Source organism: Apaloderma vittatum, unplaced genomic scaffold, assembly GCF_000703405.1.
Source record: "Apaloderma vittatum isolate BGI_N311 unplaced genomic scaffold, ASM70340v1 scaffold14244, whole genome shotgun sequence".
Lineage (NCBI taxonomy): Eukaryota > Metazoa > Chordata > Aves > Trogoniformes > Trogonidae > Apaloderma > Apaloderma vittatum.
Window position 1 is genome coordinate 32,913 of NW_009712282.1, and position 23,295 is coordinate 56,207.

Below are 23,295 nucleotides of genomic sequence, written 5' to 3' on the forward strand. Positions count from 1 at the left end.
CAAACCCTGCCTGGACGCCTTCCTGTGTAACATCGTCTGGGTGTTCCTGCTCTGGCAGGGGGATTGGACTAGACGATCTTTTGAGGTCCCTTCCAATCCCTAGCATACTGTAATAATAATAAAAACAACCTGAATTTCTGGATATTTTGTGACTATATCATTCATTTGCATACATTCATTTTTCCTTCCAAAGGCTCCATTCTTCTCTGGTTCACTCTTGGAAACTAACCTTTTTGCTTTAGCGGTTAACCTCTCTTCTCTCTGTATCTTCCTGTTCTTTCCAGCTGCCTGTTTCATCCCCTCCAGTTCCCTCTCCATTGCTTCTCTGACAACAGAAACCTGCAGTGTGATCCTCACTTGGAAACGCAGCTTATGTGAGGCTGCTCAGGCTGCCATCCAGCTTAGTGCTGCAGCCAGCAGCTTACAAGATTTGGAGCGAGTGGCCTAGGAAAGGTATCAACAGGCAGGGGCTTGGCCTCACAGAGAAGCCCCATGCTTGGCATGCATTTCTATATCCTCTGCCTCCATTTGTCAGCCTTGCTTTTGCATGTCTATGCAGGTTTTATGCCTTTTCTGAGTCTGGGCAAACCAAGAAAACAGATTAGCACCTTCTGAATGATTCAGGAGCATAGGCCACCACCGTCACACACAGCTTGATGGCTTCGCTGATCGAAAAGGTCAAGTCTTCATTCCCATAGCAGAAGTCTGAGGGAGTAAAGCACTATGAGAAATCTAGCAGACAAACATACGCAATATGGAAGGAGTTAGCACACTCCTTCCTTTTCCCTCTCTTGAATTGCTTGCTTTTTATGTTAACAATCCCCAACAGGGTCTTGATTTTTGATAAAAATCTGTCTATATAAAGGAAACATATGCTGCACTCACACTTGCACCCTGCCATCCAAGAACACAGTAGGTGAGAAATGGTTCTGGGTAGGTCAAATCACTGCTGAGCATAAGGCCTACAGCTGCTCTCAGAGTCCCATTTCAATTACTCATCACAGGCAAAATCTTAAGCTCATATCTGACAAAAACACATGTCAATGACAGTTTTTATACTCCCTCTGCTTTTTCCTAGATGTTTCCACCAGACTAAAAAGGATGCTGATACACCACTCCTGGCAGAAGATAGTTTTACTGCTGAAAAATCATGCCCTTTCTATACTGGTAACCACATGACTGCCAGCACTAATGTGAGTCTGATTTGCTAGTGATTTAAGAAAAAGTTTTCAAAAGCATATAAGTCCCATATTACAGATATTACATTGAGGATAATTAGTGCCAAGCACAAAGAAACTAAAGTATCCCAAGAATAAAACTTGTAATAAAACAATAGCCATGTTTTTAGAAGTGACTTTTGTGTGCAGGAGCACCAGTCGAAGTTAAGGTCACAAAGTGTGTAAATTTGGAAAATAAGTTGAAGATCCTTATAAGAACCAACAAAAATTACTTCCCTGCAAATCACAAAGCAGTCAAATTCTTAAATGCTGCATTGCATGGGTAATTATCAAGGGACACGGTGTCCTGGACATATCACAGAGCTGTATATATTTTGCTTTGTGATAAATCAACACCCTCCTTAGAACTCAGCACTGCTGAATGTCTGAATGGCATCCATCATTTACCAGTCATGTTCTGCCCACGGGAGAGGATGCTTTTCTTTCCTGTCCACATGGAGCAGAGGAGAGGACGACACTGATCTTGTCAGCATAATACAATTTATTAGGCATCTTTATTCTTCACCCACACATGATAAAATTCAAAATGCCAGGGGCTAGTCTCAGACTAGCAGGCTCATTGCAGAAAAACTAGCTTTGGAAGGAAACAAATTAATAATTTCCCATGCTACAGAAAACATCAAAAGGATGGTGGTGATAAGCCAACCTTAAAAGCCTCATAAGGCTTAAGAAACAGATACGACTGCATTCTGGGAGAAGAAAAGGGCCCTGAACAAATCATTCTGCATCAAATGCAGGTTGAATCAATAATCAGCAAACCAGAATTACTGAGTAAAGGGTGCTTTGCTGTTACCTAATGACTTCAGAGGCTTTTCTGCTTTCACCAGCTCTAAGATGTCCAAAATGTCTGGAGTGTCTCCCTCTAAAGACTGCAGCAGGTCAAACAGGCACTGAGCTGACACTCCTTTGCTTGTTCCATTGTTCGTAGCATCCTGTTTGAACAACAGACATTCGTGGTTGATTTTCTGAGGGCCTGTATGAATCCCACCCTGGAGGTGTGGGCAACCTTTTTCTTTAATGAAAGGTCCATCCTGAGTTCAAAAGTATACTGCTATCAAACAATAAGCCTTGCCTGACTCAACAGATTGATGCTACAGTGTAAGCATGAACTGACAAGTGCACACAGCTTTACTTTCCAGGAAGAGCAGATCTTTGCTGTCCCATGCAGGAGAAAGGGGTGTGTGTGTGCTTACAGTGCATGTGGAGTTAGATTTGGCAGTCTCACTTCAAATTAAAATTCCATTAACTTGTTTCAACTCACTAAAGCATTAAAAAGTAATTAGTGAATATTTCAAAACATGGCTAATCCAGTCTTGTAGTTCTCAGGTACTAAATCTTGGCATCAAGCATTTAGTTCCTATTGGTGAATTCTAAGAAAGGATTCACATTTGAAGAGTTACTAATTGTTATTGTCCTATATTGTCCATAACCTATTTATACACGGAAATCTAAAGGGAGACCAAATTTACTAGCCTAGATACCAGTGACCCATTATCTCAGCATCCTGATCAATCAACTGATGAATAGAAGCATGCAAAAGTAAGTTCAAGAACTGGTTCTGTGCAGCACCAAGTGCAGTCAGGAAATGTTCCGTAAGGATTGTGCTGCTGCTTCAGATGGTTTATGATCTCTGATGAGGGGGTTGGCTGCCTACACAGGCTTCCCCACTCTGAGACTTTGGAATGGCTTTTACTTACAGGGAACTCCAGGAGAGGAGCCACACTTGCAAACAGCTGCAGAATAAAGGGCTTGCGATGCAGAACGTAGAACTGGCGGCACGCAAACTCAATTGCTTGGCGTAACTGTGGGTTGCTTTCATAGTCAGCGTATACCTAAGCAAATGAAAAAGGACATGGAAGTACTACCTGGTGGAAGGGCTCTTCATCTCCTGACATCGGACTGAATTAACTAAAGCCTTGTCATGCTTGGTATGTTTGCCTAACATATTTTGAAAGATGACAGCCTGCCCACCTTCCTTGACAATGGATTTCAGGGACAAATTGTCCTTAGAAAAAAAATTTGCTTGTCATGCTTGAACATTCTTTGCCACAGCTTTAGTCCATTATTTTTTGTTCTGTGCATCAGATGTAGATTTCTCCCCTCTCCTTCTTAGAAGCATTTTACTTGTTTGAAGCCAGATAGTGTTTTCTTCTTCAATCTTCACCCTTCCCAGTTAATCAAATTCCAGCTCTTTCAGTCCTTTCTCACATGACATTTTCTAGATGTACATCCTTGTTCCAGTTTGAGACCTCTTCAGTTCTCAATTTTTTTGTGCAGTGTCCACAGGTGGACAGAGCCAGCACTTCAAGTCAGGAGTGTTGCTGACTGGAGTAGCAGAATTATTCCATGTTTCTTTTACAGATACAAATCTGTATAGTCACCCCAGAATGGCATTTGAGATTTTTTTTCTTTTTTAATCCTCAACAGAAGGACATTGTTGATTCACATTTAGTTTCAGATCTGCAACAACACCAACATTCTGTCCTGCAGGAGTGCTACTGAATCAGCTACTTTCCCTTCCATATTTATGTGGCTGATTATTCAGAAGTAAGGACCTGTGCTTGTCCAGCCTGATCAACATAATCTGTTGTGGTGTTTTCCTTCTTTCAGACTGCATCTCCAGTTTGTGAAGATAATCTAACACCTAGCCTCTCCTCCAACACACTGACAGTTCCACCCACTTTTAAGATATTTTAAGGTTTTTAGAACAACATTTCCTTCAGGGCTGGCCACTGAACCATGCAACCAATGTGTTGCCAAAGATGGGGGATTTGTTTCTCAGTTATGTGAACAGTATAAATTGTTAGGAACAACTTCACTATGCTTCCTTCTTCTGTCCATTTCAATTGTCTGTCTGCACTTCTTTGCTGGTACAAATCTGTGGGAGGCTTGGGGTGGGGGTAGGCAGGATTTTCTTGCTAGTTGCTGGCAACAGGTGATACTGAGATTTTATGGCAGTGCTAAATTCACATTACAGCACAGGGCTCCTGAAGGTGTCTAAAAAACTATTAATGTGTGAGACTTCTCCAGATGGATTCCCTTCTCAGTAGTCTAGCAGGCTGAAGAGATTAGTATGTCTTTGACACAGTTAGAAGCCTCTGGCCTGCCTATGAGGACAGGCAATTCTCATGGCCTGTTACACTTGCAATATCTCATTTACTTGAGAAAAGGGAAATAATTAACTGTATTTATGAATTATGCATTTTACCAAGGAAAGCATAAAAATCTGCAACAACAAGAGCCCTGTGGGTGTATGTGTGTGTATGCATCAGAATTAAGCTATTAAGGGCTGGTTCAAACCCAGAAGCGGTAGGAGAATTTGTGATGACCACAAACAAAACAGCCTATCTTGGGTGCCTGGAACAGCGATGTGAGGTTCTGCAAAAACACAGAAGCTCAGCAACACTTGGATTTTCTTTTGGAATTGCTTTTTTTGCCTCCCTAAAGTGGTATTTTATTAATTCAGTGGCTGACAATAATTGGGGGGAGGGTGGGGGGGATAGGAAAAAATTACAAAACTAATTTATCTCATATGAGAACTGAAAGAGAAGGGAGAGTCCTTCACAGGACTGAATGGTTACTGCTAAGTACTTCAGGTTAAGTTATTAAGTTATTTTCTTTCAAAACGTCTTGTTTCTGATGAATAAACCCATGCACCACAGACCTGGACCCAATACATACTAACCATGTAAGGTATTGGAGTTTCTATTACTTGTGAGTTTGTTTAGATAGCTAAATTACTCACTGGTCCTAATTGCTGTGCTCTGTTAGCTGTGTTAAAATGAACATATATGGGCATGTTATTGTCATTGCTTCTTTTACAGAGACAATGACTTTTTCTGTATTTGAACACTAAACCTCTATTTAGATACTGTCTTCAAGTCCTGCAGAAATATCTTTCCATCTGTAAAAGAATTATATTGGTTGGCTTTTATTTTCAGTGTCTAGATTTTTCTCAAATGTAAATAGGAAAGAAAGCATACTTGTACATCTCAAAGTGAAGAGCAACTCCATCTCTAACACTTTCAATATGTGTTATCACTCACATGAAAAGACAACGGTTTTCCGCAAATATTTTGTGTTAAATGTTTCCGTAAACATTTTCTGTTGCTATTTAAATTGAAGATAATACAATTATCATACTTAAAGAAATGAATGTAATTTAGTTTCAATCAGCAAGTAGCAAACCCAGATGTTTCAACTGTTCCCCAAATTTCAGCCATCCCTGGAGGAAAAAACACTGAGGGAGAGCCAAGGTCCAATTTTTTTCCAGAAATTTCACATTTCTGTGTGGAAAAAGACATAAGATAAAGCAAAGAAGAAAATGTAGTCATTAACTCAAGAGGAAAAGGGAATATAGACTCAGGAATGCTGATTTGGGCCATCCCACCCTGATCTGTTGTCTTCCTGGAGCCCCCAAAATATGGGATGTCATCAGGACTCAGTAATTTAAAGTTTCTCCATTAACAGCCAGTTCTATAAAAACATGCTCTCTCAAAAGCCTTCCCTTGCATTGTCCATGGCAATGGCTCACCTGCAACATGCTGGGGAGGACCCACTGGTACCCGCTGAGGGAGAAGAGGTGGTTAAAGTGCACGGCTGTATTGATGACTGTGGCAGCGTATTGCCGCAACAAGGCACTGTCCTCAGGGTGCAGGATCAGGGCACCGTTGAAGACGTTCAAGAACAGCATGATCTCATCCCCCCAGGGGAACTCACTGGGCATGCCAAGGAACATCTCCTCCAGGAGCTTAATCCACAAGCTTTTCTGAAGAGTGTCAAGACCAAAGAGCTCTTTCCCAGCTGCAGGGGAGAAGAGGAAACAGCAATCAACTCTGTCCATGACAGTCAGCCTCACAACATTTCCAGAGGCTGAAGGCCTCTCCAAAGAACCATCCCACATCACTGACCATCATTCTGCCTTTTTAGAATGATTTCATCCATCCTGTACTTCTGGAAATGCCTACAGTGCTTGAGCAAACCTCGACTGAAAGCAACATCCATGAAGATGAAGAATGATGAATATCACACAGCTTGTTGAATCTGCTTCCCACTGGTTGGAAATTCTCCTCTTAAAAAGTGAAAGTAGATCTGAGCTTGTACACGCACCATCTGCCTCACACAACCTGAATGGCTGTGTGGATTTATGCTGAATTTTTATCCTTCAGGTGTCCCACGCATTACAGGACATGGACGCAGAGTTACAAACATACTTCTGAAAGCAAATGCCTTTAGGGCCCGTTACAGATCTTGCCAATGCTTACCATCCTGCAACAGTGGCATGTTTAATCCCCAAGTCAGGCTGGAAAATGTACTTGGCTTTCAGAGCAAATTTTGTAAGAAGAAGCCTGTTTCCACATGCAGAATTTTCCCAGTCTTCTTTGGAAGTCCATTGCTTTCTCAAAGTAAATGGCAAAGACTCTGAGCAATCCTTCTGAGATGCAGTTATGCTACTGGATAGAATATTCCAGCTGTAGTCTCATGCACAATTTTAATGCATAATTATAACTTATTCTCATCTGGGTCCAAAGAAAGTATCTTTGTCTGGAGACCTCTAACAGCAAAGCCTTTTGTGCTTACAAACTGACAGCTGCGTATCATTTTACCTAGGAAGAGATTTATCAGCTTTCAGTAATCATAGAATCATAGAATTGTCAGGGGACAATTGTCAGGGACCTTAAAGATCACCTGGTTCCAACCCCACCGCCATGGGCAGGGACATCCCCCACTAGATCAGGCTGCCCAGAGCCCCATCCAGCCTGGCCTTAAAAACTCCCAGGGATGGGGCTGACACCCTCTCTCTGGGCAACCTGTGCCAGGGTCTCACCACCCTCATGGTGAAGAACTTCTTCCTAATGTCCAATCTGAACCAATCCATCTCTGGCTTTAATCCATTCCCTCTAGTCCTATCCCTACCCAACATCCTAAAAAGCTCCTCATCAGCTTTCTTGTAGGCCCCCTTGAGATACTAGAAGGCCACAATAAGGTCTCCTCGGAGCCTTCTTTTCTCCTGACTGAACAATCCCAACTCTCTCAGTCTGTCTTCGTAGAAGAGGTGCTCCAATCCTCTGATCATCCTCGTGGCCCTTCTCTGGACACACTCCAGCACATCCATATCTTTCTTGTGCAGTGTAATGGTACAAGCCTGTGTGTTTCTAAAGCAAATGAAGTGCCTCACAGAAACCTTCTGGGATTGGTACAATCCAGAGAAAGCTATCCAAAGGCCATACCTTGAGGATCACTGAAGAGTGAGAACTCGGCATCAATGGCACTTCGGGGAAATGAAGGCAAGCGGAGGAGGTCCTCCTGGAGCATAGATACATGGGACTGCTTGTGCGCAGTAGGAATTTTCTGTGTCAGTGATATGAGGAACAACACCCGCCCCACCTCTTCTAGCTTGCGGGTGAACACCTGAGAGAGAAAAAAAGACAAGGATCAGAATCAGTGAGATCAAGAAGTTCTTTACAACATATATTTACATTTCTAGGTTAGCTTCTGTGACTTTCTGTGATGGGAGGGATGCTGCACTCATGGTCCAGAGGATCCTGTTGAAATTCACAGGGCTAGTGCTGCATCTTTTTCTAGAATTTTTGTGACCACTGTTTTTCAGTCCAGCTCAGCAAAGATGGATTGTGTTTGTAAAAGAGATTGTAACAACACTTTCTTTTTCAGTGTTGTGGAGGTCCCTGAGTGGTTGTCAAACACTTTATAACTGTGCCAGACGGTCTTTTGTGGATTAATGTAACCTTTGTCAGTGCGAGCCCCAAAGTGGTCAGAGGCAAGCCAATTCCAAACTGAAAACTGTACAGTTACAGTTGCTCTGAGCAAGCTCTTAGACTGTAGACAACGTGAGGTTGTCTTATGTCTGGCCATAGAAGGTGTATGGATGGTTGCAATAGAAAAGTAGACAATAAAACAAAGGACACCAGATTCTGAGTTACTGCAACTGAGCAAAGACCTACTGACTTCAGATTATCGCTTCTGGTTTACACTAACTGGGAAACCGAGTTCCATTCTACTAGGCTCCTTTGGACTTCTGACAGGTAGGACTAGTCAGGTTAGCTATTTTATTCTGATGCTAAAAGTAACCGCAAGGCAGAGTGATGCTCAGAAGTAGAAGCAACTGTCTTTGGAAGCAGTTTCAAGACAGCTCTTAGCTACTGGGATGAAGCCAAAACTTGGAGCATGTGCCTTAACATGTGACAAAGCTCAGCTTCCCACATCCTGCAGTTGCTCTGACCTTGCTCTGAAGTGCACTCAGCTTAGAATTGGGTTCTCCATCAACCAACAATACAGAAAGTACTTTTCCATGAATTGCTGCTCTGTGGGTATACTCTACAGTGTTGTTTTCTTCATTGAAGCTGGGTGTTGTCCAGCAACTTCTTGCATGACTACAGAGAGGCTGGTAGATGTTTAAGTTTTCCATTAGAAATATTTTGGCCTCTAAGTACACTAAATAGAAAAATGTGGAATGCAAAATAATGCCCTGACAAAATTGGACACACCATTTTAACTTTTCTGGGTCATGTAGGGCATATCAAAATCATTTATTTGATATGTGGGGGACACCTCCTAGAGCCCAGATAAGAATAATTTCAGTTAGAGAAGTAACCAACATGATCTCAAGTAATTTCAGATTTTTACAGATTTTCTACTGTCAGATGCAGCACATGAAATATTTCCCTATTCTGTACCATACACATGTGAGTGGCATTAACTACATTCTCTGTTATTTTAACTGCTAGAACCTCTTAAGCAGCTTTATAGCTTATTTTTATAACCATTCCAAATGATATTTTTCTGCCCCTGTACTCACATTGCTAAGGACACAACTACGAGAGTAGCTGATGTTTGACTAGACTAATACAACTGTTAATGCCAAACTCAGACTATTTAACCACATTCCTCCTCTTTTTTATTTCCTGCTTATTAGCATCCTTTGCAGATACAGTTAGACCGACTTTTGCCTAAACATTCAGCTCTGTGCTGCTGAGACAACTTTGCTTTTGTAAAAAACAGAGCATGTGGGTTCTGCAGGTAGTGTGAGCTCAATACCATTGTCTTCCTGTCTACAGAAATTATACTTGTGGGGATCTGCAGCACACTGAAGGCACTGCACTGCCACTTGAGTCAGGGGTTAGTTCCTAAGGGAGAACTCCTGGGGTCTGCAGAACACTATCAGAATCAAACAGATTATCAGGTCATGAGTCTGGAAGATGGGGAGGACAGTGCCCTTCTGAGGGCAGACATTTCCCTGACACAGCAACTGCTTCTGCTCTGCCTCTGGGAGCAGCTATGGTAAAAAACTGCGAGCAGTACAAGTGGGATAGGCAGGTCACATTCTCTACAGTGAGAGTACAGAGGGAAATGCAGAAGAGGTAATTCCTGCTTCACAGCCTGAGGTCATGTTAAAGAAAGTAATAAGCAACTTTTGAAGCTGAGGCAAATGAAGCGAAGTGTAGGAGAATGCAAAATGATTTCCCTAAAAGAAGTTGGCTGGAAGGAGCAGGAAGGAATTCACATTGCATTCCTTGACTCTTCTTAAAATACTGTACACCCGGCCAATGGCACCAGGGTGGATTTCATGCCAATTGCGACTTCTCCAGCAAAGCTCTCTATGTGCATGCAGCACGAGTGAAACTTTTAAGAGGAAAAGAAAGGTTTATTTAACGGTTTGTTTCTGGGCAGAGGTATTTGGTGGCAGTAAGATACCTGTTTCTGAATGAGCTCTTGACCTTTTTCTGGATGCATCTGCACCAGGTTGAGCTGGGGAGAAACTGACCTCCGGAAGGGATAAATATCACGGACGTAGGTCTGCCAGGAAAGGAAACAAGTTTAAAATAAACAAATGTAATCCTAACAGCATCACTCAACAGAGATGAATAAAAAGCTCTTTAGCCCTTTCTGAAGCTTTTGGGTAGGGTCTTTCAGACAGTGTCATGGAACCATGGAAGAGCATAAACAGAAGATAACTGCTCTTTCCTAAGAAAGCTAGACTGAATGACTTAAGAGGAAGAGATCCACTTCTGCATCTTCCCTCCTCTGAAAAACTCCAACCTTTCACCACAAAAAACTAAACACTCAAGATGTGGTGCTCATAGGACAGAATTCTGTCTATTTATGGGGTGCTTGTTCTCCTTTAGATAAACTTGATATTTAAGAGCAAAGTCATCTGGACCTGACCTTTGCCTTACCTTGTTGTAATGAATAAGATTCCATCGCTTATCCATTAAAAAGTAATGAGAAGACTGTGTTTCAGGTATATTAAAAAACTCCAAACACTCCTGAAAAGGAAGAAAGAAAAATATCCTGTTACTTATTAACTGTCTTGTACAAAGACCACAATATACAAAAGAAGAATATCCAGCTAATAATCTATAAAGGCCTCAGTCAGGTAGACTGTTCTAACATTAATTCTTAATTTCTTTTTCTAATTGTAAATTATATGAATATATTTGTGATAATCAAGGCCTGCTGATATCACAGACCTGAAGAATGATGTTTCTTATTTTGACGTCTTCATATTGCACATATTTATCTGGTTATATGAGTCACATGGTATTGCAGTTTCTATTTCCATACAATGTATTTATCAAGATTTAGTGACAGGCGAAGTTTCTGATCCTTCAAAGCATTGAGATGTGTGATTGCCATTAAAATTCTATACAGTTGGACAAACTGAAGGCTTTTACAAAACCGTTTCTTATGTGGCTGAGCTAAGGCCATGCAAGAAATCTTTGGCAGAAGGGGGAACTGACCTGACATCTCCTAGATTCCAAGATAACTTTGTGGCTACTGAGCCATCATTTCCACCCTGATCTTGATCTTTCTGTTTAGACTTTCATGTTGATAAAACTAAACATTTAAATGATTTATGCATTTATGCAAAGGATCGTATACAGCAAAAACCCAACAAGCTGCAGTATCTTCAGACGTAGTTGCATTTGTGGGGTTTTGGCTGTCTGTGAGGTCAGGGTTTTCTATTAGCTTTTAATATTGGATCCTCTTTCTTGCAGCCAAGCTCTCCACACAGGCAGACAGAAATGCCTGTCAGCAAAACTTCCTTCCCTGATACTGAAAAAGGATGATCACGTAGAATGTATTGCTGGCATATAGGTCTGGCAGGCAAATGTACTCTTAAGCAGTTTGTCCAGCTCAAAAATTCACTCCTACCTTCAGAAGAGCCTCAAACTGTGTGTCTTCATGGACTGGTAACTGAGTTGGGATGTCACACTCATTCTGTCCATGTACAACAAGGGTTTTTGTGCCTAAAGGAAGAAAAACAGTTGCATTCTCTTTGTCCTCTTTAATTAACTTAATTTCAGAAGACTGCTCAGGGATGAAAAGTGATAGTTAAAATTCATTTCTGGGCAGACAGATGATGCCAGTCCTGCCTGGAATCCATTATGTGGGGTTACCATAGTCTCACACTTCCACAGTTAATGAGAAATCGATTTGTTCCTAAAGGATGAGCTGGCTTTAGCAGCAACTGTCACTCTGAGGAAGGAACAAACCTTAAAAGTCAAATCTGTTTTTCAGCAAGATATCTCTTGCCTGACTTGTGACATCAACATGCTCAATAGCATGCTCTTCTTGGGCTCTCTCAGGACTTAAATGAGAGGTTGAATCAAATCAAACTGCATCTGAATGGTGCAGTCTTGCAATAATCATCCTGCCAGCCTTTCACAGTCCAACTGGCACAAAGCTCTGAATTGTAAAGACAGTTCTAATTCATTTTCTCTTTGCTTCTTTTAGAGCTCTTAAAGTAGTTCTCTGAATCCCAGGGAATTTGAAGTGGAATGTAATAACTGAATCCTCAACGCAGGGAAAAGTGACTTAGAATATGCAGCCATTTGCCTTTTTCTGATGGATCTCCTTTTTGATAGAGTGGGTCATGAACTTGGAAGTGAGGGAGATTTAAAACCACATTTCTTATACCTGGCATTGAGGCAGTCACCAGCAGCTTCACTTCACATTGTTCCTTCTTCATAGTCTGTTTGAGATCCTTGAAGAAGAGTCCTTCTACATAACCCACCACTTCCCAGAGGAAGGTAAGTGTGGCAGAAATGGCATCCATGCCCCACTCACATGGAGTGCGTACAAAATACATGATCAGTCCTACCTGCAGGTAGTAAGAAAGAGGAACATCAGGTTATACGCAATGTGTTAACTGAACAAGAATATTGTTCTACCTTTCTTCACTGAGCGGTATAAACTTATTAAACTCATATCCTAAAAGTTTATACGTATTACCGAACAACCTGGCTGTACTATTCTTCCTTTATCTAGCGAGGATGAGGGTTGGGGGCAAAAATACTGTTGCAGCTCAGCCATGAAAGCTACTGTAGATGAGGAAAAAGGAGAATGTCTGTAGTAGGAGACTTCCTATGCCTTCTGCTCTGTTGTGCTGCCATACAGACAACTCACAAGTGGCAGAGGGCTCTTGGAGTAGCATACATCTTGTCTGTTTCATCTCCTGACTGCAGTAAATGCTTTCTCCATAGTCTTGAAAGAAGCCACTAGATTTGCTCCCAAAGGACTGTCCAAAAGCAAAGCACTTACTGAAATAAAATTGTCAAACACAGGGATCCTTCTACTGGTCTACAACTCACTGTCTGTGGTTCAACTCAGAAACCCATGACAGCTTGCTTAGGGGTTTAATAAAAAGCCATTGGTTCCTTTTCCTCTCCATGGAAGGGCTGAAAGGCTGGTGTAAGCCTGGTGACTTGCACACAAACCCAGAAGCAGATATGTGCTATATAGAAAAAGTTAAGAGCATTTCTTTCCTTTCAGATTGTAACATTAACATACAGGCAGAGGTGAGATTCTGGGCTGCACAGTGGATCCATAAGCTACTCACCAAGTAGTTGAAGAGGATGTGAGATGTCTGGGCAGGAAAGTCTCCAATGTTCAACAAAAGCTTCCGTAACATATATATCAGCTCATCCTGGAAGAAGAGCAAATTTTTTTTTTTCTTTCCGTCACAAAATGGAGAATGGATTTCTCCCTTTTGCCCTCTCTGGCCTTGTTTCTTCCCATTTTTCTATATTCCTTTGCTCAGCTCTGTCTCTCGGTGCATGAAGTAGAACTATATGCTTGTGACCACTGCCCAGGCACAGCACCCAGGCCAATGTTTTTCTTTTTTATTTCAGAGAGCCAATATCTCCTATTGCAATTTGTACTGCCTGCAGCATCCTGATTCTGCACTCCTCTCCCTGTGATAATTCCTGTGGTGCTTATCACAACAAATAACTAACTAGATGATCTTTGAAATCTAGTCCAGCTCAACTCAATAGCTGTGGCTGCTGGGAAGAAGTTGCAGGCAGAATCTAGCTTTTCTTCCTTTAGAGGCTGCCTGCTTTAAATGTAGACTAATACATTTCTTATGGTGGTAAAGGGGTGTAGAGGGAAAGGAATCTCACTGTCAGTTAAGGACAGACAGCCTGTTTAATAAAATTCTTTTTTGGCCCTCATCCTCTTAACCCACAGCAGATTTAAACTAGTGTTGTGGGCATGAATATGCATAGGACAACTCATGTCAATGATACATCTGCTGAAAGCTTCTAAGGAAATACACCTGTTCTCTGTGTTCTATACTCGTTGTAGCAGGCCTATGAAAAGATGGTAAACCAGCAAGTTATGACAGCTCAGAAGCCTCTGAGGTTGGACAGCACATACCTTCCTTCTCAAAGATACTTAGAAGCAGAAGCGACTCTCTGAGAAGCTTTGGGGACTATGGCTGAGAAGTCTCAGGAATAGTGAGGCCACTGGAGGATCAAAGGATCAAAAAAGTAGCCTTTCCCAGCCCTTCTCAAGGTTTCATATTCATTTTGTAGTCAATTTTCAGGTGGTGTCTTGGAAGACGAGGGCAGTGATATTACTGATATCATACATCAAGGGTGCAGTTGACAAAGTGGAATGGAGAATCTCCCTGCTTTTTATCCAGTCAGAACTGGTATGCCTTTCTTCTACAAGCCTTAGCTGTGGCAGTAGAAAGTGGTCTAATAAGCCAGGGACAGGCAAGAACATCCCCATCTTTCAGAGAAAGCTAAACAGAGCGATACGGGCAGAGGCACTACTGCCTATGCTAGACTGAAAGGGTTGTGCTTCACTAAGCAGCTGTTCAAAGCTTAGAGCAAGTCAGATCCTTAGTGGTAGTAAATGAGCCTTGTCCTATTCACATTAGCAGGCAGATTGAAGCCAAGTGATGATACAGCCTAAAAGACTTTGAGCTACATTATAATAGCAAATGTTCTACTGTAGTGATACCCACAGGGTGACTCTGCTTGCAGCTGTGCTCTCCTGCTCTAAGCAATACATACACCCACTGGTGAGAGGAAGAGTTAACCTGTCGGTTGCTGATTGTGAGCTTCTCAAGGAAATGGCGCAGAACTGTAGAGGGGTCTTCAATTAAGCAGTTCCACAGGACCTGCTGAGCAACAGCGCTTACTGTAGAGGAGAAAGAAAACAAGGTCAGAACCATCTCCCTTGGAAAAGCCTTCAACACTTAGATGCAAAAGTTCCTAACCTTCTACAACAATTGTCATATTTTGCACTAAAACACATAGGAGCCTCTTTCATGCACTAGGATTCCTGATCACCAGTGCAGTCATCTCAAGTAATAATGGCAGGTCCAATATTTGAAACTTCCCTAACTACTGGTTAGGGAGGACTTCACCACTGTAGTCAGAGGAATAATAAATAACAAATCAGACTCATAGCTCCAGATGGAAAAATCTGGCAATTGAAAACCATAAATTCATCTACTTTTTCTGTTCATGCATAGAAGTTCAATTTCAACGTGATTCATTGAGTGATTTTATCCGGTATTGGTGAACAGTATTAGAGAGACAGCAGGGAATTGTGCTGATGATCATCTCCCCAAAGTGTAATTAACTGCAGTCCTATGAAGATTAGCAACAACAGAGAATTATTTATTATTTTGTTTTCAGTACTCAGTTTCTGATCACAAAATGATACATACAGTGGCTGACTACATCCACTCAAAACCAAATACAAAATGTAACAGAAAATTAAATGTGCAATCATCTGCCATGATGAGGGATGAGAAAGGAAGGAAGGGCAACAGTCCACTATCTATAACCGTTTTAGAGAAAAAAAGAAAAAAATGCATTATTACTTTACAAATACATCACTGACCATAATCAAAGTGTTTGAGCCGTGTATAGATGGCTTTCTGTTTGTCATAGGATCCAAGAAATGTTGATGGGAACAGATCTATGGAGGTCTCCTGGCTTGGAGCAGGACTGACACCTACACTAGATTATGTGAACCAAGACTTCTACTAGTCAAGGCTTGATAGCTGCTATGGATGAAGAATCAATGGAAATTGCACTATGCTCCTGGCTATGAAGTTCCTTCCTAATTTCTTAACCTGAACTTCCCTAGCTGTAGCCTCTAGCTCTGTTTCCTCTTCCTCACACCAAAAAAGGTTCATCTTCTGCAATCACTGCTCACAGAAACCTGGTTTTAGGCCCTCTAATATTCCCCCACTAGACCCTTTTCAGCTTCTCAATTTCTTGAATTTGGGACTCTTTTAGGGCCCCAAAAGAGAAAAAAAACCCCTCAAAATCAAACACAAATCATCAAGTAAGAAAGGAAAAGCCCTACAAAGTCAGATTTCTGTTGTCAATCTATGTTCAAGTAGTTGTGAGGATTTAATAGATCATTCACTAACTTCTTAACATATATACTCATAGCAATATATCGCACATAATACTTCTAGGAAACATGAACAGTGAGCAAATGCAAGGTTGCCACTTTATTTATGGCACCTAACAAATGTAAGCCATTGTTCAAAGTGCAGGCAGGTTCTGCCACCTTCGACCACGAATCCTTGAAGATTAGTTTAGGTCAGTACCAGCTACTCCATCCTCCCGGACTTCTCCATCCTCCATCAAATGGACAATGGGGAGCACTGCTGCACAGATGCATGCTGGAAACACAGCTTGAGGTGGCTGTGGCACGTGATGATTTGGAGTATGCTCCGTGGTGTGTTCTTCATCTGGAGCAGTAATAAGTGTAGAAAGTGAGAATTAGTGAATAAAACTGTGGTATTATCCAGGCAGGCTAGATAAACATTTATATTAAGTGCTGTACAGACAGAATAAAATGATAGGCTGTCTGATAACTGTGCAAGCATGGCAAGTTTACTGCTAGTTCCAAGAAGAAACAGCCTCCAGCCAACTTCTTGATCAATCATTTTCATTGCAAACACATATTTTTTCAATTTACATTTCTTTTCTTGTAGGAAACCCTAATTTTTTTTTTAACAAAATCCCATTTCATTACAATTTTTTTCAGCTAAACTGCTCTCCATGGCACTACTCTCTAAATGAAACAAGAGAAGTAAGGAAAGGCATTGTGGTGACAGGGGTGAATAAACTAATAAAGGACAGTAATTTATTATAAAGTAGCTCAAGCTTGTGAATACATTGAGCAAAAAGAGCTTTATGGGTCACCAGCTTTATTGCCACCAGCTTTATGGGTCAACAGGAGAGGCATACAGTGAATGAAATCCTAGGAAAGGGTACTTCAAAGTGAAATCAACCCACCTTCTGCACTGACTGCTGACCTCACTGACCAGACAGAGCCACGGCGGAAAGAATAGTTCCTGTGGGATGTACTGGAGGTGCAGGAAGGACTCACAGAGAGACGGCGGGAGGCCAAGTTGGCAACTTCTTCTACTGACAAAGAGAACAGGAAATGTCAATCCAGATCCAAGTGACAGGCATTAGGGTGCTTCCTGAAGGACAGCACTTACAACCAAATTCGAACATTAAAAATTCAACTTGAGTAACACTCAAAGGACACAATTTAAAATCTATAAAGATGAGTCTGGTAATTTGCTCATGCTTTGGGAACCAGCAGGGCATTGTTCTGTAAGAGTGTTCAGTGCTTTGGTGAGCTACATTGTCATTGAGTTGCTTCTATACTTCTTTTCACTTATACTCTGTTAACCATCACGGTTGCTGGTGCTTAGTTTTTCCTAAGGACTGGGATTTCTGCTCAAAAATTCCCAGTGTATGTTTAGATCTGAACATCACTGTAGTCACCTAATGGCACATGCCTTGAAGTGCCTTTAATGAAATCTTTGTCCTCTGCTAGCCTAGACACCCTCACCCAACAACTAATCTTTTCATGACTCACATCACGTAACTTTGACTGTCTTAAAATCTGGTACCGAGGTTAAGCTGGTCATCTAGGCTTCCCCGCTAGTCACCGTACTGCTAGAAAACTCCAGGGGCAGCTCAGCCTATCCTAAGCTATATGTCTTAAGACAGATACTACCAAAGGGTGATTCTTCCCATCCTTTAATTATTAAAGGATTCAAATCAAGCAAAACAAAGAGTGTAGGTAATTCACATTGCGTTAAATCCAGCAAGATGCTGGGAGCTTTGAGATGTTAAATGCTGGCAAGTTTCACTGAGGCTGTGGGGAGAGGGGCAAAGGGCTTCAGGTTACACAGCAAGCACTCAATACACCCAAGGTTTTGTGGGTTTCTTTCACTAATTTTTGATTATACTTTCTCTCAATGACTTGGGCTCTTCAACAAATGGATGTGGTTATAGCTTTTCTAACACTAACGAACAATGTTCCTGGACATCACACCCCTAAGCAGTGCTTTGTGTTGGTGGCAGGTGCTCTCAGGTTCTTAGGATGCAGTTCCTGGCCCTGGAGCACACCTTCTTCTTCCTGCTCCGAGCTTGGTGTGCAGGTTGGCTCATAGCAGGCCTCCTGCGTGATGGGGATGGCAGTGATGAGACTGGCTTCTCGGCCCAGGCGTTTCTTCTCTTCCTCCTGCTGCAAGTTCTTCAGGATGTGCTCCGCTCGCTGATGAGAACGTGATACAGCTCTGGCTGAAAATGACTTCTGTCAGGAAGAAAAGAGAAGAAACACAGCCTGAAGCTGTTAGTTAAGATGCACATATCCTGCCAGAGACCTCAGTGACATTCAGCAGCTCAGTTTCTAAATACGAATCAGGAGTAGTGCCAGCTGAACAGAGCTTCACCAGGAGACTCCTCTTGGAACTATGTCAACGATAAGCCTTGGTGCAGACTCCTCCAAGATACACCACACAAACCAGCGAAGAGAAAACAGTCAGGCAGTTCAAGTGAACTAATCTCTTGGAGAGAGAACAGCTGTGTGCTCCTAAGATCTGAGTTACTGTCTCTCACAGGAATGTCAGTGAACGAACAGAAAAGCCTTTTGCCCATATAGAAAATTGTGTGCCCTACACAGACTGTGTACTAGATTTTACCCAGCTGTGGAAGACAAGAAAACGCAGTTTAGCCCACATCTTTTGGCCTAACTTCCCCTATGCCATTAAAGAAAAAAAATGTGCTTATTCTCATGATGACTGCTTACCGACTGGTCTTCATTGATAGGATCTTGCACACTCCCACTGCACTGAGGGACCCAGGGGGGGTCAAACATGGGCACAGATGGCATCCCCAGGACAGGAGAAGGCAGAGTGAAGTTTATACTTGGAGGAGGGATCTAAACAAAAAGATTTTGTTACAGCAGACTATTATTAATGTCGGTACTGCTAATTAAACATGAGCACGAGACATTAATAACCTCTGCAAATTTTCCCGTCTGTCTCTCACTATGCTGTAGCGCCATGTATAACACACATTTATTTCTTTCTCTGATGTTTTTCCTGATCTGTGTCCCCATTATGCTCTCCCCATTTTAGACAAGGGTTCCACACATCACCTCCCACGCTAGTGTGACTTACACAATCGTTTTTTTCTGTAAACAGACTTTCAGGCAATTTCATGGCAGTGTCGTTACATATCTATCCCACAAAGCAAGCTGTAAATGGTGTTTCATGTGTCTTATCTACCTTAAATATCTGCTGTGCTCCCTCTTCCATTCTTGGCCAGACTTGATACCTAAACCTCCAGAGCGTGTGAAATTTGAGAATGGCATTCAGTCTTTGCACTGTCTCTGGGTGATGAAATTCGGACATCAGCATGTCAGAAACGGCCTCTGGCACTTTCACAGCACACAGCAGGAACATGGCAGCTGCAGGGAGAGAACATCTGATCATCTGTTTTCCTTAATAATGCGTTTATTTGGCAGAGAAAAACTGCAGCTGTACAAATCCCCACCAAAAGAAACCTAATCTTGCCTCCAAAAATTAGATCAGCAGTCTACCAGACCTAGTGATAATTGTACTTATTCATGAAACCAAACACGTGTGATTCCATCTTTTGGAGCTACACAGTGTTATGTATGAAGCTTGTAAGAACTCCTGGAAAACCTGCTTTTAAAACAAAATGCAGCTTTGCTCTTCTCACCAAAATTCTCAGTCATGAGTGGTTTAAAATAAGAGGCATTTCCTGCAGTTGCAGGACTAATTGAGTTTGGCTTGCAAAGACTTCCCTTCCAAGTGATTTCTGTGATGGTTAATAAAGGTTAATTTAACAGTAGCTCTGCCTTCCCCCCAAAGCGGGAGGCAGTGCCCCTGTTTATATTCATGGGTAAAACAACAACAAAAGCTTTTAGTTAAATGGGCACTATGCAATAATCACAATCTGCCTCCAAGAGTTGCTGTGAATCGTGAGACCAGATCACAATGGAAAACAGCACAATAGAAGCTGAGCTGGCCTATAGTTGCTTCAATGGAGCATACTAAAACATAAACAGGCATAGTCAGCTCCGGACTAGTGGAGGCCAATTAATTTGGATGGGTGTCTGAGGGGCACTGAGCAGGAAACAAAAGCAGAGGGAACAGTGTTGCTGTGGGAGTTCAGTGGGTGTCTTTGACTTCTTTGATCAGCAGCTCCCCGCAGATCGCTGGGGACAATTTCTCTCTGGATTTGGTGGCCCTTCCTTCACAGTAGAAAGAGGACATTTGCCATCGTGTTTGCCTCAATACTTATTCAGAAGGTGCCAGACATGAGAGCTGTGCTGGTGGGAGCCAGTCTGCTGCTCTATGACGGCCTAGGTCCTGCCTTGCACTGTGACGGTTCCTGTCCCTGCTGCGAAGTCCTGCTCCAGATCTGTAGGGACCTTCCTGTATCACCAACTGAGAGAACTGTCTACTCATTGGTCATTTCAGTGTACTTATGTCAAGTCTTATTAGGACTGATTGAAAAGTGTGAGCTCATCCAAAGTACCCAAAGAAAAGAAATACGGCCTTGGAAGAGGTCAGTAGATGGTGCTGTTGTATGCTGACACAGGAGTTTTTTATCCAGCTTGTGCATAGCAACATTAGGAGTTTCCAGGTTTTGACCTTGATAAATGTAATTTATGCTCGGGCTGAAATCACTCGCTGCCAAAAACGCTACTACAAACCTTCAGATGGATTAAAATGCTTCTTTCAAGAAGGGGAGAAGGAGGAAGATATATCTTGGAAGCTACTTTGAGGGGCAGCCTACTCTTGTCAGGAAGTTAAGATGTGGAATATGAAGAACATGAGATGTGGAGTCAAACACTGGACTTCAGAGCAGAACACACTGCCAGATGTGGGAGACAAAGGACTGGTAACCTAGACTGAAGTGTGATGAAAAGGGAAGTGATGTTTGAGGACACTCTTGCATTGTTAGGAACTCTTGCATTGTTAGCAGCTTCTGATAAAATGTTAATAAAAACCACCTGTGATGGCTGCCTTAGGTGTGCAAACCTGGGGAAGATGAAAATCTTTAAGCCATTTCCTGGGCTGCTGAAGGAGGAGAAAGGTAGAATTTGAAAGTTGTGGGAGATTGGCTTACAAAATTTGTTGCTTTAATTTATGCTTTGTTTAAGAAATCTGTGTATTGTTTGTGAAGGATGTTCACAGTTTCTAGGGTTGTCAGCTCATGATTTCTGAACATCTAGCATTAGCACGCACTGGCTATGAGCATTTCGACAGGACAGTACATCTAAAAAAGGACCTCCTGAGTCACATAATTTAATCCCTTTCAAAAACTTTTAAACCTAAGTGCATTTGCTCTCTTTTCTAGTGGCTAGATATATTCTGTTTTCCAGATGAAAGGGGTCATAAAACCCTATACACTGGTAGGGTTATCAAAGACCAGAACAGACTGCCCAGGGAAGTGGTTGAATCAACATTCTTGGAAGTGTTTAAAAGCCGTTTAGATATGTTGCTCAGGGACATGGTTTAGAAGTGGGCCTGGTAGAGTTAGGTAACGGTTAGACTTGATGATCTTAAAGATCTTTTCTAACCAAAACAATTCTGTGATTTTATGATTCTATACTACCATGGTTTAGATAAATCATCCTACTTGTCTGATCTGCTGTATTTATGGAGAGCATCTGTATCCTCTCTCAGTCTTGATCTGAATTTATTAAATAAATATCCTTATTACGTAGCCTTTCTGTTCTTCCTCCTGTCCTAACAGTCTTTCATTGTACCCATCCTAGGTAAATGTCTCTTTCTTCAGAACTGTGCATGAAAGTGCTGTGCTCTAGGTATTTATACAACATGCTTTACAACAGCATTAATACTTTGAATCTCTAATGAAATACCTCCTCTGACACATCCTCACTGTGTTTACGGTTTCCACAGCTGAATTCTGCTCGTTAAGACAGTCATCTTCTGGCCAAGTGATATACTCTGAATCTCTATCAGTTCCACAGGAGAAGATCCAAGCTCATAACAGAAAAGTTCTTCTTATTAGTTTGCAAAGACATAATCTTACACTTTGTAGGAATAAATTTCATCCCATGTCCAGAATTTCTTTTTCAAGGTAATACTCTCACAGGTATATGATGTTCTAATCTTCTGTATTAAAGATGCCTCTTAACTACATGTCATCCACAAACATAATCTGAAAAATTTAATACTAAGTGGAAATGGAAAATTTAGATAAATACCATGCTATAAGACCGCTTACTGAGCAATGTGACTGTCTGTATGCAACATGAGAATTTTTCTTTCAGCACAATAGAGGACCGACGATCGTTCCACTTTCCTCCCCTTTCTCAGTTTTTCTAGCAACCCTCAAATGGTGCTAACAATTCTCACGAGGCAAAATACAAAATACTTCAGTAAACTCTGGACAGATTAAATCACCATGTTTCCTCTGCTTGTAAGCCCAGCTAAACACAAATATTAATTTTGATGCTCTCTAATCACACACCACAACCAGGGCCTGAGAGATTGCCCTTCCTGATCCTTCTGACCACCTCTTTTTTACAGAGCACAAAGCCACACAAAGGTCTATGAAAACCAAACAGCCCCCAAGAAACTCTAGGTGGTGTTCTGACTCCTCCACTGTAAAGCTGTCTTGCAAGGTCCTGTGATCTGCTGCGAGTTGTGCAGCCAGCGTAGCCATACTAAGTGGTTTTGTTCTCTTACCTGCTGCTCCAGCCATGTGCTCATCCACACTGAGCAGGAGCTCCCAGGCTGCTGGCTGGATGTCCCCATACATCTCTTCTGTGAGGATAGGAGCTGCCTTGATTAGCAGTGACAGAGGTGCAGGGGAGAGGCTCATTACCTGCAAAAGAACAAGCCATGCTTTACAGCCCAGCAGCGCAAACTATCCGCAGTGAACAACACATTCTACCCTAGTTCTGGTCTGCACATTAGCCGCTGATAACCTCTAGGTTCAGCCATTGCAGATAATACTCTGTAGAAGAATGTTGCTTTCAGTCCATGCTGAAAGAACAGTGCCTGCAAGCTAGTTCTCTGAGTCTTTGCTAGTCACTCAAGTCACAAAAATACTGATAAAGAGGACAAAATGAAAGCCAAACTCTCCCACAAACAGTGATACAGATCCATGAAAATCTCATAGACTACCAAGAACAAGCCTGTGAAGGGTCTGTTTCTTCTTTGGGAACACTGAACAAAAAAAATGAACAAAGAAAACTATTGCTATTAACTGACAGGTTGTATTGAAACACATTTGTGGATTTTTTTTTAAGTTTTCTTCTTTTTGTATCCCCAACTGTGATGCATGTGTCACTATGAGAAGCCAGAGATGCAGACTGCGATTTAATGGAACTAGTTTAAAGGATTCTTTGATGGCGTTACCTTAAAAGGCTTAAATTTAGCATTAGTCATATGAGGAAAACATGCAGTGCT

General features: G+C 41.9%; 1 protein-coding gene across 1 annotated transcript in view; it reads right to left on the bottom strand.

Moving 5' to 3' along the window:
* Positions 1-23,295, bottom strand: part of UNC80 (unc-80 homolog (C. elegans)) — a 128,707-nt gene that overhangs the window by 31,819 nt on the left and 73,593 nt on the right. The window contains 17 exon segments of the mRNA XM_009867927.1: positions 609-705; positions 2,032-2,170; positions 2,936-3,070; positions 5,773-6,041; positions 7,469-7,649; positions 9,951-10,052; positions 10,433-10,522; positions 11,412-11,506; positions 12,177-12,360; positions 13,099-13,185; positions 14,587-14,687; positions 16,120-16,263; positions 16,814-16,945; positions 17,945-18,131; positions 18,627-18,758; positions 19,108-19,289; positions 22,570-22,708. Coding sequence (XP_009866229.1) covers positions 609-705; positions 2,032-2,170; positions 2,936-3,070; positions 5,773-6,041; positions 7,469-7,649; positions 9,951-10,052; positions 10,433-10,522; positions 11,412-11,506; positions 12,177-12,360; positions 13,099-13,185; positions 14,587-14,687; positions 16,120-16,263; positions 16,814-16,945; positions 17,945-18,131; positions 18,627-18,758; positions 19,108-19,289; positions 22,570-22,708 — 2,396 coding nt within the window.